The sequence below is a fragment of the Lynx canadensis genome, chromosome D2, assembly GCF_007474595.2.
Source record: "Lynx canadensis isolate LIC74 chromosome D2, mLynCan4.pri.v2, whole genome shotgun sequence".
NCBI lineage: Eukaryota > Metazoa > Chordata > Mammalia > Carnivora > Felidae > Lynx > Lynx canadensis.
Genome location: NC_044313.2, coordinates 70033467 through 70051138, shown reverse-complemented (window position 1 = coordinate 70051138; position 17672 = coordinate 70033467). Strand labels below are relative to the sequence as shown.

Sequence of the window (17672 nt, the reverse complement as noted above, 5' to 3'; positions counted from 1 at the left end):
AATGGTATATGGTGTTGTTCCCATGAAGAATGTGAAATAGGGTGAATGATCTATTGTCTAGAGCAGGCAGTCGTTTTGGAGTCTCTTTATTACATAGGACTGAAAGGGAGAAGCCACATGTCCCAGTGACTGGGAAGATCCCTGTTCCCTGAACTGAATGTTTTCAAGCAGCATTTCTTTAGCAGTGACTGAGCACTGCTCAGAAGTAGGATACTATCTTAATGAGGTTTCTTATTCTTTTTGGTTTGACTCAAGTAGGCCACTGTTTGCCTATTCTTTATTAATCTATTTCAAAAGGTATTTAAGGCAGTTTGCAAGGGGCTATAGAATTCAATAGTGCATCACTTAAACGAGAGAAAAAGAAGGGTGAGGACATAAATGGAGCCAGAAATAAAGCTTGGAATCCGTAACATAATTAAATCTATTATGTATGTATCAAATATTTGGCTCTAGACATTTTGACAGCTGAAGAGAAAAGGGAACCTGATTAGTTACATAATCTAAAGTGATCATTAGATTAAAAAAGGGAAACTTCTGCACCCCAGAAGTTGCGTTGAAGGAGGAATGTGACAATCACTACAGGGAAGTACAAAGCTCCACTGGGATCCTTCTTCCATCCAGAACAAAATCCTAAGCCACTGAGGACAGACAGCAACTCCTGTCCTTCTACCTCATTGCTCTGAATAAGGTGAAGACCTCTTATGGCTGGAGAAAGGGAAAGAGAAAAACCCTATGTTTCTGGGGGATACGCAGAAAACAGTCATGGGTCCAGACTATTTGAAGCTTCCTACTGCTGGAGAAGGGACAAGACAACTAAGAAAATGCAGAGGAAATCTGGAAATAAGCTAATCAGTTGACAGGACACGGTCTAGGAAAGAATCAGTGAGTTTGAAGAATAGTCAATAGAAATTATTGAAACTATAACACAAAGAGACAAGAAAAATGATTAAAGAAAAAAGAACAGAGCATCCAAGAACTGTAGGATGATATCAAACAATCTAACATATATGTTATTGGAACTCCAAAAGGACAAGAGAGGGGCTCCTGGGTGGCTCAGTCGGATGGGTATTCGACTTTGGCTCAGGTCATGATCTCACAGCTCATGAGTTCAAGCACCACGTCAGGCTCTGTGCTGACAGTTCGGAGCTTGGAACCTGCTTTGGATTCTGTGTTCTCCTTCTCTCTCTGCCCCTCCCCTGCTTGTACTCTGTTTGTCTCTCAAAAATGAATAAATGGTAAAAAGAATTTTTAAAAAAAGGACAAGAGAGAGAGAGCAGAGCAAAAAAATTATCTAAAGAGACAACAGAAGAGAATTTTCCCAAAATAATAAAAGACATCAGACCACAAATCCAAGAAGCTCAGAGAATTCCAAGCGGGACATGAATATATAAACTTCTCTCCATCACTGCTGCCTCTCTCCCAATTAAAGTAGCCCAGACTACTGCAATCACCTCCAATTTGTCTTCCTGCCTCTATTCTTGTCCCCCTACTATGCATTTTGCAAACAGCAGTCAAAAAATGATATTTAAAAAAAAACATCACTTCCAAGCTTGAAGGTCTCTGGCAGTCTCCCACTGCATTCATTTACCATAAAATCCAACCTGTTTCCTGTGGCTGCCAGGTCCTGTGTCCTCCAGACCCTGCCTATCTTTCTGCTTCTGCCACTTATTCATCTTTCTTATACTCCAAACACAGGGGCCCATTTCTGTCCTACAAACACACTGGGCACCTTCCACCTCTGGTTCTTGGTTCTTGTTTTCCCTATGAAATATGCTACTTTCAGAACTGGGCAGGGCTGGCCACATCTCATCCGGTTTTCAAGTCTTGCTTTTTCCATCTTCCCCCCCAAAGAAGTCCACCAAGTTTTTTTTTTTTTAATCACATTATTTTACTTCCATCTTAGTGGATATCAGATAATTTCTGATATCAGATAATTTCTGATATCCACTAAGAAATCATCTAATATTAGAAATTTATTTATTTGTACACTTGTTGATCTTCCTTTTCTTGGGACTACATTTATGCTTTTTGTGAGAAGAGAGCACACCCTTCTGTAGCCTTGGTGTTTAGAATGGTGCCTGGTATGATTTAGACATTCACAATCTACTTGTTGACTGAAGAAGTAATTAGTTGAATTGAAGAATAAATACTTATTAGAGGCATAAGCTCAGAAAAAGGACTTAATGGTCAAGAGGCATCCACCAGCTTTTAGTTATCCATAGTTAAGTACTAGAGATCACTTTTAGTTATGTGGGTATACCGCTCAGCTGATAGGCAAAGCCAACCATATGGCAACACATAATTCATTGAATGATGATAAGCCACAGTTTTCATTTTAAGAGGCTTCTCATTTCTGATTATTCATATTTTATTGGTTTCCAGCCTTTATTACTACCACCTAGAATCCAACAATTAATAAGAATTAAGAGATTGGACAACATTTGCTTACATTTCTTAACACAGCCTTGACCTCATTTTTAAAAACTATGTACTGTCTGTGGGTGCCTGGGTGGCTCAGTAGGTTAAGCATCTGACTCTTGGTTTCAGGTCAGGTCATGATTTTACTGTTCATGGGATGGAGCCCCCTGTTGGGCTCTGTGCTGTCAGCACAGAGCCTTCTTGGGATTCTCTGCCTCTCTCATTCTTTCTCTCTCTCTAAATAAATAAATAAACAACAAACATAAAAAAAACCAACAACTATGTATTGTCTGGGGTGCCTGGGTGGCTCAGTTGGTCGAACATCGGACTCTTGATTTCAGCTCAGGTCATGATCCCAGCGTTGTGGGATCAAGCCCCAAGTTGGGCTCTGCACTGAGCATGAAGCCTGCTTAAAATTCTCTCTTTCTCTCTCTCACTCTCTCTGTCTCTCTCTCTCTCTCCCCCTCTGACCCTCCCCCACTTGCACTCACTCTCTAAAAAATAAAATATATATATATATATATATATATATATATATATATCTTAAAACAAACAAACAAAAACAATGTCCTGTCTGAACAGATTTTTCAAACGACATGTGACCAAGGCCCCGTCTTCTGGCAGGTGCCAGTGTTCCATTCTGCTATCTCTGTCACTTAGACCTCTTCCACACTCTTGAGCTCACTAGCCCCACCTCACCGTTCCTGTCCCTTCTGGACCGTTCCCTACTCTCGCCTCCAAACCACTTAACCCCTCTACAGCCACCTGGAAAATAGAGAGGCGGTGCTATGTGATCTGTTATATTCCCTCCAGCCCTCAAATTCTTTCATCCTATTTATTCTAAACAGGATGCTTTGTCTCCTCCACATATGCTGCCCCATTGCAGTTGAATGAAAGAGAGGCCATGCCCAATCTCTGTCCCTACTTTTTAGAATATTTCTTCCATTCACAATTACTCTCTCAGTGATGCCATACACATCTGTTTTTGTTCAGATACATACACAGCATTCTGTTACATTTTGTAGTTAATCAAAAGGTACAGTGAAGAGATTGAAAGGATCATCTTTTTACGAAATCATTTCACAACTTGCTGTGCAACAATAGCAAGCCCCTGGGCCTCAAGTTCCTCATCTGCAAAATGAGGAGGCTGGAATTCACCACGTCTGCCGGAAACAGTCTATTCTAGGAATGAAACACTTAAAATCCTGCACAGCTCTTGCTTTGCAAGAGGAAATTGCAAGCAGGGAAGGGTGAATTCATACCCGCCCCCCCCATCTCTGCCTGGATTTTCCCTTGTCCCTTAGGTTCCATGGTTTTGATACTTCCAAACTCCACCATTCCCTGGGCAGGCCCTTCAAACCTGGCTAAAGAGTGGAGAAAGACTCTCTTTGCTTCTTTACAGAACAACTAAGTCACCAACCCAAAGGAAATCCAGAGATACAAACAGTAAATCCATTTCTGTTCAATCCCAGGGAAGCAGCAAAGAGCATTTGTCCAGCGTTCCCTTGTCCTGTGATACCTACGCTTGAGCCCAGGAAGGCTCAGCTTTGCACACGCCTCCACCCCTCAGAGATTCCTGCCCCTCCGGGCCAGGTGTTCTTCGAACACTGAAATGTCTCCCAGCACCCAGAATTTGCTGAACGTAAAGATTCTGTCTGGTGCCAGAGTAATTAAGTAAGGCTCTCTGGTTCAATCTGCTTAGACTCCCTAGAGTCCACTTACTGACTATCAGCTTCAGGCTTGAGGGGGCACCCCACTTCTCAAACGACTTGCACAGTTAGAATGATGGGCCCAGTGCCCTGAAGCCCAGAAAGCATTCCCATCAGGGTTTTTCAAACTTTGAAGTACACACAAATCAACACGGGATGTTGTTAACATTCAAATCTGGACTCATTAAGACTGTGGCATTTCCAACAAGCTCCTGGGTATTGCCATTGCTGCTTGCTGCTCAGCAGACCACACTGTGGTCGCAGGTCCTTGTCTAGAGGTCAGCACGCTTTTTTCCACAAAGGACCAGATGGTAAATAGTTTCGGCTCTGCAAGCCACAGGTCTCTGTTGGAGCCACTCAACTCTCCCCAACAGTAACTGTAGCCAAATGCAGCCATGGGCAATATGTAAACCAACAAGCATGGCTCAGTTCCAGTAAAAGTTTATTCACAAAAACAGATGGTGGGCTACAGTTTGTCAACCCTCTCCCTAGTCTGCCTCAGAGAGGAAGCGATAAGCTCCCCTCTGGAATATTCCACGTTGTTGACATCCACAGCTAAAGTCCCATCACCATGAATATCCACCCACCATAAATATCCATCCATACCTCCCAGTGCAGGCTAAAAATACAACACCTCAGCCATGGAATGACTACCATAGCACACAGTATGAAATCTATTTATCGCTAGCAATGTCCTTTCACATTCTTTAAGGTCTTCCTAAATTCTAAGTACTCCTATCTCTATAAACAGCCTTCAAAGAAAGCAGTTCAAGCTTATGGATTTTTGCCTTCTTCTCTGAAACCCACTTCTGTTTTCCAAATGTGTGGAGTGATGAGGAAAGCATATATTTCAAAGGTTGTTAACATAAGGGTTCTTTCGAGTAATTGTTCTGAAATCACCAACCTGCTTGGGATTAAATCCAAGAAAAGAGCAGGACTATAGCCCAGGTGTCTTTGAAGACAGTGGTGATGTGAACATGGAGGGTGGTTTGAGAAGACATGGTGGTCTCTAGTTATCAGAGTGAACTCATGTTTCCAGAAGTCTAAACAGATTAGCCATTGGTTCTTAGCTGGCCTGGGGCACATGGAACAGAAGCCAGCCTACAGTACATTTCTCAGAACTTTAGAGTTGGTGAAAGATTCAGCTTCTCGAAAATCCAGACTTTCTGGGGTGCCTGGGTGCCTCAGTTGGTTAAGTGTCTGACTTTGGCTCATGGTTCGTGAGTTCGAGCCCCAGGAGGGGCTCTGTGCTGACAGCTGGGAACCGGGAGCTTGCTTCAGATTCTGTGTCTCCCCTCTCTCTCTGCCCCTCCCCTGCTTGCGCATGCTTCTTTTTTTTTTTTTTTAATCCAGACTTTCTCTCAGATTGCACATGTTTCCATGCCACATGCTCTGATGACACTGATGCATTTTCACTCAGTAGCAGTTGGCTTAGAACAGGCAGCTCAGCTCTTGTGCAGCAATCAGCTATAGAGTAATAGAACTCAGACCTCCCCAAAGGATTTTGCCAAGCACTTCTCTCTACTGAACTCTTTCTCCCCACCCAACCCCACCCTAAAGTGCCCTAGGTGGGCCCTCAAGGCCTGGTCTTTTCATAGGCCTTCAAGATCAAGAGGGCTATTTGGACAACAGCCATGCAGATCAAACCAAGTTTTGAGAGAAGGCAGATCCCCAACTAGTAGTTAGGGATCTAAAATTCTACATATGGGGGCACCTGGGTGGCTCAGTCAGTTGAGTGTCCGACTTCAGCTCAGGTCATGATCTCGCAGTCTGTGAGTTCGGCCCCATGTCGGGCTCTGTGCTGACAGCTCAGAGCCTGGAGCCTGTTTCGGATTCTGTGTCTCCCTCTCTCTCTGCCCCTCCCCCACTCACGCTCTGTCTGTCTCTGAAAAATGAATAAACCTTAAAAAAATTTTAAAATTCTACATATGGTAAAACCTTGGTTTGCAAGCATAATTTGTTCCGGAAATCTGCTTGTAATCCAAATCACTCATATATCAATGTGAATTTCAAGAGCCGTTGGCTCAGTTGTGATCATGTGACATTCAGCATCACGTACAACTCGTATTGCAAGATGTTGCTTTCTTATCAAGTTAAAATTTATTAAAAATGTTTGCTCATCTTGCGGAACACTCGCAGAACAAGTTACTCGCAATCCAAGATTTTACTGTATTTGTAATCTTCTTTTTAAAAATAATTCTATCAATAATGTGATGAAAATAGCAAGTAGTAATTACTAGACACAAAATAATCCACCTTTTTCCTGCCCCACCATGGTCCCTCTCTACATGACTTTTTTATTATTTACATAATTTTTTCTCTTGGGATAAAATGAGTATAACCTTTATGAAAGGTAATTTGGTAACATTAATCAAATATCTTTTTTTTATATATAGGATGTCTTTAAAAAAATTTTTTTATTTGGTAACATTAATCAAATATCTTTTTTTTATATATAGGATTTCTTTAAAATTTTTTTTTTTATTTGGTAACATTAATCAAATATCTTTTTTTTTTTATTTTTTTTTATTTTTTTTTATTTTTTTTTAAATTTTTTTTTTTTTTAACGTTTATTTATTTTTGGGACAGAGAGAGACAGAGCATGAACGGGGGAGGGGCAGAGAGAGAGGGAGACACAGAATCGGAAACAGGCTCCAGGCTCTGAGCCATCAGCCCAGAGCCTGACGCGGGGCTCGAACTCACGGACCGCGAGATCGTGACCTGGCTGAAGTCGGACGCTTAACCGACTGCGCCACCCAGGCGCCCCAAATATCTTTTTTTTATATATAGGATTTCTTTAAAAAAATTTTTTATTTGGTAACATTAACCAAATATCTTTTTTTTATATATAGGATTTCTTTAAAAAAATTTTTTTTAGTGTTTATTTTTGAGAGAGACAGAGCATGAGTGGGGGAGGGGCAGAGAGAGAGGGAGACGGAATGCGAAGCAGGCTCCAGGTTCTGAGCTGTCAGCACAGAGCCTGATGTGGGGCTTGAACTCACAAGCTGTGCAATCATGACCTGAGCTGAAGTCGGACACTCAACGGACTGAGCCACCCAGGCGCCCCACATTAATCAAATATCTTAAAGCCAGGTATGTTTTCACATAGTAACTCCATGTTTAGAAATGTAACGTAAGGAAATAATTAAGAGTATAGGCATAGATTTAAATAATTAAGAGTATAGGCATAGACTGAAAACAACCTAAAGTCCAGCACTAAGGTGTGGCTCAAGTAAAATACTAAATCTTTATGCAGCAATGGCGTGCTGTATCAAAAATGATGTACATTAATTGACAGAAAAGATATTTATATTGTATGATTAATGAAAAAAGGACACAAAATAAATATATGATAGAATTCTACAAGGAAAACCTAAAACATTAGAAATTTTTTTTCTCTCCAAATTGGGATTTAGGGCTATTTCTTTTCTTACAATTCTAGATTTGTAATTCTAAGTCTTAACAATGAGCATTGGTCACTTGTGTTATAAAATTCTGCCAATATTCAAATAAGTGTACTAATGATCATAGTTCAGCTACAATGACATGTTCTGCCTTTGTTATTTATGTGTTATTTCTTTTAATGGAGGAAGCCTTTACACTCGGACTTTAAAGGCTAAAAGCCTTTCCTTATCCCTTTTATAAAAATAAAATCAGGTAGGAACAGGGTGCTGAGAAGTCAAGTGCCCTCTGGCAGAACCTCAAGACATGAGAGTAGCCTGAAGTCTTGTTTTCCCTGAGATTTCTAGGCCTCGTCATCCCTTCCTTTGCTCTTGTGAAGTGCTGACTCATTAGGAACAGTAATCCTGGGGTCTCAACGAGATTTTGTTTTAGTACTCTCTTATTTTCCCGGGATCTTCAAAGACTTCTAAAGAAGGGTTCATCTAGCATTTTATACCTCAGTTCAGGAATCAACTTCTACCGATGATAATTTAGCGTTGACCATTGGCACCCAGTAGGAGTTACAGATGGACTTGTTGATAGTCCATGACGTGTCTGTCTAGGGAAGAGACACAGCTTTCAACAATCCTTTTCCCCTGGCTTCAGGAAAATTAGAATTCCATATTCAATACGCAGAAAGACAAAAGCTCTCCTAGAAAGCTTCCCTTCCTTTGTCCTATCTTTCCCCACACATTGTTTCTTTACATTAACGTGTCTTCCAAAGGATGAACACTTTTCTGGAAGAATCATCTAAAAAGTGCTACAATAGCCAAGATATGGAAACAACCTAAACATTCATCAATAGATAAATGGATAAAGAAGAGGCGGTCTCTCTCTCTCTCTCTCTCTCTCTCTCTTATTACTGAGCCATAAAAAAGAACAATATCTTGCCACCTGTGACAACATGGATGGACCTTGAGGTTATTGTGCTAAGTGAAATAAGTCAGAGAAAGAGAAATACCACATGATTTCACTTATAAGTGGAATCTAAAAAAAAAAAAGACAAACAAATAGACAAAACAACACCCACACTGATAGATACAGAGAATAGAGTGGTGGTGGCCAGAGGGAAAGGGGTTCAAAAGGGGGGTGGTGTGAATGGGTGAAGAAGATCAAGACACACAAACTTTCAGTTATACAAAAACCAAGTCATGGGGATGCAATGTACAGCATGGGGAATACAGTCAATAACATTGTATTAAGTTTCTACGGGGACAGGTGGAGATTAGACCTATTATGGTGGTCAGTTTTCGCAATGTATATAAATGTCCAATCACTAACTTGTACGTGTGAAGCTAATAGAATATTGTATGTCAAGTATACTTCAATACATAAAAATGTGTTGAGCCAACACCTAAAGTTTTTACACTGTTTTCAAAAGGTGATAATCAATCTCGTTTTAAAATAGATTTCAGTGTCACTTACATTTCTCTTTGCTAAAGAGTCACTAATTAGATGGCAAGTTCTGGTCATGCTTGGGAGGAATTAGAGCAGGGCTTAAATGAAGGCTTCTGCAGTCACAGGAGTGTTAGGGAAATGTTTCCGTCCCATGTCTAGTTCTGGTAGGGCAGCAAGCCTTTGTCATGGCGGCTGGGATTTTTGGATGATAACAACAACAGAGACTTTAAGTTTTACTGAAGAACTTAAACTGCCCCAGTGGGACTGTGAAATTGAGTGTTCCAGTTTCTCTTTCAAAGGTAGCTACCAGGGCACCTGGGGGGGCTCAGTCGGTTGAGCGCCCAACTCTTGATATCAGCTCAGTTCGTGATCTTGAGGACGGATGTGGGATCCAGCCCTGCGATGGGCTCTGTGTTGACAGTGTGGAGCCTGCTGAGAGTCTCTCTCTCTCTCCCTCTCTCTCTGCACCCCCCCCCACCAAATAAATAAATAAACTTAAAAAAAAAAGCCACTCTCACAGTGGAGGTCTACATGCCTGACCACAAAGCAAGACCAAAGGTTCCACCTGTGCTTCCTCATTTATCTTTTCCTTTGATCCCATGCCCTTCAGTGAGCTGCTCATCACAAGCACTCAATAATTTTCCTTTCTTTAGAAAACCAGTACCTGCTGAAAGAGAACAGGAGAACTTCTATTCATTCTTGGAAATGGGGTTTCACAAAAGTATCTCCCACCATTCCTTCTAGATTTGTGAAGCTGTGAATCTGACACACCAGATTCTGCATAGTTGTGTTTTCCATAGATAACTTTCCCAGTCCGTTGAGCCAATTTCACGTGTGCTTTCCGTATTTTCTCATAACTGTGCATTGTTGGTTGAGGTTAGAAATGTTATAAAAGTGCTGTGGACATCAAGGGAAGGATGACTAATGATTTTTTCTGCAAGAACTAAGAGGTTCTGGAAACCATAGCTCATTATCTAACTCACTTTTCCTGGCAAGAGTCTTAATCTCTTTTAAGACTGCACATTCATCTGGGGGAGCCTGGGTGGCTCGATCGGTTAAGCATCTGACTCTTGATTTCAATTCAGGTCATGATCTCACGGTCTGTGGGTTTGAGCCCATGCCAGGCTCTACACGGATAGTGTAGAGCCTGCTTGGGATTCTCTCTCTCTCTCTCTCTCTCTCTCTCTCTCTCTCTGCCCCTCCCCCACTCACACCCTCTTTCTCCCTGTCAAAATAAATAAATTTTTAAAAAAGATTTTTAAAATAAATAAATTTAAAAAAATTTTTAAAAGATTAATTTAAAAAAAATCTCAATTCATGTTGGTTTCCACTCTTCACTAAGTCTAAAGATTTGGGTGGCAATACCTAGAATTATTTCTAGCCTTCAAGACTGTGAAAATTTAACAGCTTGTGACATCTGAAATGTGAACCTATACTTCTTGTCTTGGTAACTGATCACACCCTCTTTGCAAAAGTTTTATTTGTGACATGATGCCTCTTCTGCAAATTTCCATCTCCAAGGGGGATTTCTAAAGTTTTCCCCATTCCTTTTCTAATTTTCTGATTTGAAAATGTTAAATAACAATAATAGCACACTCATTGCAGCAGATGAAATTATATAGTTAATAGTTACTTATTGTGACTATAATAAATCTATAATAGGAATAGTTAGTCCCTTCTCTCATGTATGCTACCTTTTCTGTCCATTTCCAGTTGGATGATACAAGGTAACCATGGCAAATTGATTAATTTCCTGTGTCTTTCCTCCTCAAGCAGAATACATAATTCTGTTGGGAACTTAAGACCTCCTGCCTCTTTGTGGAGTGAGAATTTACTGGAAAGAGGATATTGAATGACAAGTGTCCAAATGTGCAGGTGTAGTTGGGGTCATCCAGCAGGGACTCTAACTCTGCCAGACCAGAATCACTGACCTTCGGTGCCCCTGAGTCCAGCTGCTTGGCTTGGCCTTTGGATAGGAAATTAAGGTCAATGTTCATTAGAAGAGTTGAACCCACTCTTGCCTGGGGGCCTGAACAAGGGCATGACCTGATTTTGAGGATTCTCTTGCCCAGTGTCAGACAGGAAGACACACTGGCAACCGTGAACTGGCACTTAGAGGCTGTTCCATTTTCACTTGGGAGGTGGCACCCCCAGGCCAGTCGCAGGGGAAGAAGGTTTGCAGCAGCTTGCAGAGGGAAGGGTGGCTTGCTCTGCAGGGCCACCACACTCCCACCAGCATGAGTGACAGAGTCCCAGGAAGAGAAAGTCTCTGGGGGGAAATGATGCTCCTTTCTTAAGAGGGCGCACCGCCAAATTCTCAAATAAAGCCCATGAGCAATTATATCTTCCCTCTTGGCTGAGAGGCACTCTGGGGGTAGAAAGTGCTAGAGACTCCTTGAAACAGTAGGCAAATTTCTGTTCTGGTAGCAGAGGGGAGTTCTGCTCTGTAGGAAATAGCGTGTCCCTTCACTGAGGGCTCGGAAAGAATCCTCCCTGCCTTGCAATTTCCTGCAAGCAGGTGGGAACATCTGTACTTAAAAAATCTTTTTCCATGGAGGAAGAGGGCCCTGGATGCCATAAAACCGAAGGGGCCGTCAGGGTAATTTATTAGTCAACTTTGGGAATGAAAAAAGCCCTGTTTCTGCATTATGGGTGCCCTTTGTGTAGAATCATACAGTCTCAGGGGAAGGGCACCGAATAAGTCCTCTTTCCCTGACTTTCCCATTCTGACACCCAATTCAGAGTACTTGGATTCATTTAAGTGTTTGTCAAATGACTGATGAGGGAATGAGGGAGTGAACAAAGTAATCCCTGCCTCTGCCAACTCTCCAGGGAAGAGACCAGGAGCCTTTCTCCTCCCACCCTCTTTGCACCCGTGATCCCACGCTAGCGCGCCCTGCACTCACCTTGTGCTGTTTCCACATGGCTCCCAGCGGCTTCACCTCGTGCTTGCCATGACGGCCCTCCTCCAGGCACAGATAGCACACCGGGGTTCTGCAGCTCACGCAGTACATGCTGTAGTTCTCCATTTCGTGTTCGGGGCACGTAGGGAACTTGCGGGCGGCGCTGCCCCCCGCCGCTCCAGCCCCCGCACCCCCCGGACTCTTGCAGCCGCCACCTCCGCTGGGGGCGCCCTGGGCCGCGCCCGGGGATGCTGAGGCTGCCTCCCCCGGCGCGGGTGGCGGCGGCGGCTGCACCAGGCGATGCTTAGCGAAGGGTCCCCGGGATGGATGGCATTTGAGCTGGCAAGCAGCGCAGTAGAGGACGTCGCACTGCTCGCATAGCGTGGCAGCCGGCTCCGGCGGGGTGCGGTCGCACAACTGGCAGATGGCCACTGCAGAGGCTGCGGACGCCCCCTGCGCGGCCCCGCGGCCCTGCTGGTACCGCTGCACGATGGCCTCGAGCAGCCGGTTACGCTGGAAGCCGCGGAGGCCTCGGTGGTCCAGGGAAGCGCTGCGGTGGCACTGCGGGCACGTGATGGAGCTTGAAGAGGACGAGGACAGCGAAGAGCAGGCGGCACCCCGGGCCGCGGCGGCCGAGGAGCCTGGCGGCGCGGGCACCATGGGCAGCACGCGAACCCCGTTGGGGGACTTGAGGCTCGGCGTGTAGGAACCATAACCGCTGTCTGTCTCGCTGTACAAGCTCAGCTTGTCCGCGTGGTCCCCGCCACCGCCCGCACCGCCGCCCAGGCCGCCAGCTGCGCTCCCGCCTCCGCCGCTGCAGGCCGGGCCAGCCGCCGCGTCGTGGTCCAGAGGGGGTGCCGCGGCGGCGCCGGCGGGTAGCCCCGAGCCCCGGGAGTGCAGGAGCGGCTGGGGCAGGTGCGGCTCACCGTCCGGGGTCTGCACGGCAATGGTACGAGCGCAAGGAAGGCAGACGTTGTGGGAACAGGGCAAGATGATGGGCTCCCGAAACAGGGAGCCGCACACGGGGCACTTCAGCTCCTCCTCCATCGCGGCGCGAACAGACCGAGGTGCTCAGGGTGGGAGATGGAACGGCCCAAGCTCCAGAGACAGGCTGAGGAGGGGACCAAGCGTGGTCAGCACCGGAGAGACTGCAGGCGAGGGCATTACACAGGCATGACCACTTCACAGCCTGGGGGCACGCCCCTCTCTGTGTCCTGGCGCCACCGCCCTAGGACGACTGGGGGCAAGAGAAGGGAAAGGGTCCTCACCTCCTGCCCGCGGGGCTCCTGCGCCAGCGGCTTCAACCTGCGGCCAGAGTCCAGAGTCAGTCCGCTGCCCTCGCGATGGCCTGTGAGGAGCTCTAGGTGATGAATCAGCACTAGCGCCGCCGCCGGCTGCAGCGCGCGTCTCCTATGCACATCAGGAGCAGCGGCCAGGCTGCCGTTTCCTAGCTCTCCTGTTTCAACCCCTCGGCTCCAGTGGGCAGCTGCCCAAGGGCTCCCTTTTGCCCCTGTCCTGCCCCAATCGGAGCGATCAGTAGGCGAGAAGGCGGGTGAGCAGGCCCCTTGGCCGTGGGGCTGGGTTCAGCACCACGAGGCGACGGACAGCGCCCAGAGCTCAAAGTGCCGCCCCAGCTCCAGGAGCGCAGACTGAGAGGCGGCCACCTGCCGTGCCCGGTCGCTGCGCCCGCGACTGTCTCGGTGGGGCCCAGCAGGCTCGGAGACCTTCTCTCGCCTCCCTCCCTGGTGGCTGCTGGTGCGAACCAAATGCGCCCTGGGGCTTTTCCCCTCCGCGGCAAGGATTGACCCGCTGATCTGGTTTGCTGCTGCTGCTGCGGCGGCGGAGCCTCTGACCTTGGCCGCGCGACGCTGCAGCCGGCGGGCGGAGGGCGAGCGCCCGGCTGGCTCGGGAATCCCCTCCCCGCCTTCCTGCCGCCGCCGCCGCCGCCGCCGCCGCCTCCTCCTCCCCGCGCGGCGCGCTGAGGAGTTGTAATTTCCAGAGCAGGAGTAGTGGGGGGCGGGGGGAGCCGAGGAGGCGTCAGCTCAGCGAATAAGGGCTCGCCTTTTGCTGCTAGGGGAGTCAGGGGGCAATTTTAAGGGTTTCGCGGAGAGGATCATTGTTAATAACAATCTATTATTTGGATGGAGATTGCATCTTAAATTAGTACAACGCCCTGCCCCGCCCCGCCCCGCCCCTGCCATCATCTCTCTTGCCCACTACCGCGCTCCCACCCACCACCGTAAAAGGGTAGAAAGGGACCTAAAAAGCCAGTTGTTTACAAATGAATAGGTAGCATAGTTTGACAGGCGCTTCCTAAATCTAGGATAGAGCAAAAAATGCAAGTCACAAAATGTCGGATAGCCTGAAGTCAAAGGGTGAGTGAGGTGCTATTTATGCATTGAACCCCAAGCCATTTTCTCTCTTGCTTTCAACCGAGAGCGCTCATCCGCGGTCGATGTCAGTCGTCCATACAGACTGAGCGAGGACACGAGATGGGATTTGTAAATTGGGACTTCATGGCGAAGCGCGAAAACGAGCCGCGTTAGGCCCCGTGGCCCTCGGAACCGAGCACCCGGGGCCCAGCCCTACCCTGCTGCGCGTGGGGCGGTGCGGGGCCGGCGGGAATTCAGCGAGCAGGGATGGTAGTTTTATGAATGGGGAGATCTCCACGCCAGCCACGAGCTACGCGAACAGCCTCCCACCCGCGGCCCTGGCTGTTTCGACTGCTCCGCTGTTCTCTCTCAGCTGCCGAGGGAAGCGCGGTGGGGGGAGGCCGAGGGCTTGGTGGGTGGGGATAGGCAGAAGGTAGGGCTCGCCGCGCGGCAGGCTCTGCCTACGGAAGTGTCAGCAGCCTTGAAACAGACACACATTGGGAAATCGTTTGTTTAAAAGCGATATGAATAGTGAAGTCACGCCGCCCCCGGTCTCAGATTTTCCGGGACTCCAAACAAAGACAAGATAGGCGCCACAGAGCAAGGCGTGGAGGCTCAGCGCCTGCGGGTCACCGGGTGAGGGGGCTGAGCTGGCTGACGGGTCACAGCAGGAAAAGGCTGCAGCCCTGCGGCTTGCTGCCTTAGGGACAGGGATTACTCGCGGGTACACCGCTGGGGCAGCGGGGTGGCGATACACTCTCCGCAGTACTCCTTGTGGCCCCGCCCGGAACTTTGGGATTGTTGGCCCTTTAACTAACTGATCAGTCGTCCTATCTTGAGCAGCTTGCTTAAGCTTCCCTAGTCTCGGATCCCACCTCTGTCAGATGGGTCAAATTATGTATTCGAGCTAAATGAAGTAATCCTAAATGCAAAGTGCATAGCCTCCTTCTGCTTTGAAATCCTAGGCCTTTTGAGTTCTGTTCTGTCCCCTATTGAGCAGCCTGCTTCCAGGTTGTCTTAAGGTTGAAGAGCAGTCCAACCTAGTGCCAGATAGAGCACCCCAGAAGTAAGAGACCGGACTTGACTTCCCTTCAGCGACAGGGAGCTTAGAACGATTATTTAACCAGGTATCAGTCTCCCCAGGCGGCAGATGGTGACAAGTCTGTCCTCATCTGCCTTCTGTAGATAAAGCCACAATGAGCTGGATCCTGCCTGCAACGCTTTGATAAGCCTTCAAGGAAGTTGCTACAGTATCAGGTCGTGGATGGTTGGCATGAGCATAGGTAGATCGGTGACTGAACGCACTTGAAGATGCATTTCTGGTGATTTTAGCATTGTCATTGCTCAGTCCAGTCCAGCCCAGCCCAGCCCTGCTTCCTGGTGACTACAAAGAGAGTAATAACCTCTTACGGTTCTTTTGTGAGCAGCCCCTCCTCCCCCACCAAGCAGTCATAACCCTGAGACCTAATCTACTTTGTTATTTTCAGACCCAGGTAAACTGGTTGGGGGTGGTGTGAGGATGACTGCTGGAGGGGCATGCAAATCTTACCCTACAGAGGACCCACCATTTCAATAACTCTGTCACTCAGGTTGAGCATGAATTTGTTTCTCTTGGGAAGGAAGCTCATGTAATACATCAGGAATATACGCCTGTGAGTGTACACCACAGGCCCCACCGTCTCAATTCCATGACCTAAATCAGCCTAGCCTTCTACTGCGTGTTGCTAAGGCATTGCTCACTTGGGAGATTGGTATTCTATAGCTGCTTCAGATGAGCTCGTGTGATACAACCAGTTCCAATACTTCACTCTATAGAACCATAATTACTAATAATTGTCAACAATTATCTATCAAAAGGCCTCTTTCAGTCCCAACGGTGCCATGTGCATAGGTGTGTAGAAAAGTCTTTAGTATCTCTGATCCTCGGTCTACTTCGATTATAAAATTTAAGGATAGGATTCATTGAACTTTAAATTTCCTTTTGGTTCTAAAAGGCTCTGTATATTAGTTATTAATAACAATATGCCCCATTTCATAAAAATGACTCATGAAGAAATTTGATCCCAGGATTGAATGCCCTATCCAGTTTTTCAAGTCACTAGTATATTATCAAAGGCTGGGCCACTGGAGCACCTGGGTGGCTCTATTGGTTGGACAACCAACTCTTGTTTTCAGCTCAAGTCATGATCTCATGGTTCACGAGTTCAAGCCCCACGTCGGGCTCCATAGCTGGCAGCTTGGAGCCTGCTTGGGATTCTCTCTCTCTCCCTCTCTCTCTCTGTCTCTTAGCTATTTGTGCTATCTCTGTCTCTCTCTAAATAAATTAATAAACTTAAAAAAAAGTTCGGGCCATGTAGAGGGTGAGGCAAGTAGGGCTGGGAGGTCCAAGATCAAGACACGGGCAGATTTGGTATCTGGTGATAGCTCCCATGCTCATGTGTAGACTGCGACCTTCTCTCTTTGCGTCCTTACATGTAAGTGGGGAGAGCAAGCTATCACTTCTTGTTTTTATGTTTTTATTTTTCAGAGAGACAGAGTGCGAGTGGGGGAGGGGCCGAGAGAGAGAGGGAGACACAGAATCCGAAGCAGGCTCCAGGCTCCGAGCTATCGGCACAGCGCCTGACATGGGCTCGAACTCACAGATTGTGATATCATGACCAGAGCCGAAGTCAGATGCTTAACCGACTAAGCCACCCAGGCACCCCTCACATCTCTTATAGGGGTACTAATCCCACTCATGAGGGCTCCACCCTCACCACCAAACTACCTCCCAAAGGTCCTGCCTTCTGATACCATCACATTGGGGGTTAGGATTTCAATATATGAATTTTGAGGGGATACACACTCAGTCCATAGCACAATGTGAAAGTATATTCTCACATATAATCTCATTTAGTCTTCACAAACAACCTTGGGAAGTATAGGTCACCACATTTCCTAAACTTTATGATGTACATATCTTTTTTTTAGTGTCAACTTAAAAAATTTTTTTTCAATGTTGATTTATTTTTGAGAGTGGGTGGGAGAGGCAGAGAGAGAGGGAGACAGAGGATCTGAAGCAGGCTCTGTACTGACAGCAGAGAGCCCAATGCAGGCTCAAAGTCATGAACCATGAGATCATAACCTGAGCCAAAGTTGGATGCTTAACTGACTGAGCCCCTCAGGTGCCCCTATGATGTACATATTTTTACATTTTGATGCTGCTAAAATCAGGAAGTATCCTACAATTGACAGATATTTCTCTCTCTCATTACCTTTACCTTCAAAATTTCTTATTAAATTAATGTGCATCTTATAATCACTTAGAATCATGGAAATATTTTATTATTTCCAATTACAAGCAAGGAAACTGAAGTGAGGAAACTCAAGGTCTTGCAACTTGTGATGATGGACCTAGAACTGGTCTGACTTCAAGTTCAAGCATCTTCCTT

General features: G+C 46.4%; 1 protein-coding gene across 3 annotated transcripts in view; it reads right to left on the bottom strand.

The window, feature by feature from the left end:
• The window catches only part of TRIM67 (tripartite motif containing 67), a 51876-nt gene extending 38960 nt beyond the window's left edge, over positions 1 to 12916 (bottom strand). Inside the window, exons 1-4 of one of the 3 annotated variants that reach the window (XM_030334843.1) lie at positions 12777 to 12916; positions 12122 to 12668; positions 12085 to 12089; positions 11873 to 12032 (exon numbers count right to left, since the gene is read on the bottom strand). In XM_030334843.1, the coding sequence (XP_030190703.1) occupies positions 11873 to 12032; positions 12085 to 12089; positions 12122 to 12668; positions 12777 to 12916 (852 nt within the window). Of the gene's footprint in view, positions 1 to 11872 lie in introns of all 3 variants that reach the window. The other 2 variants (XM_030334842.1, XM_030334841.1) reach the window with 2 other exon arrangements.
• Between the last annotated feature and the right edge of the window lie 4756 nt (positions 12917 to 17672).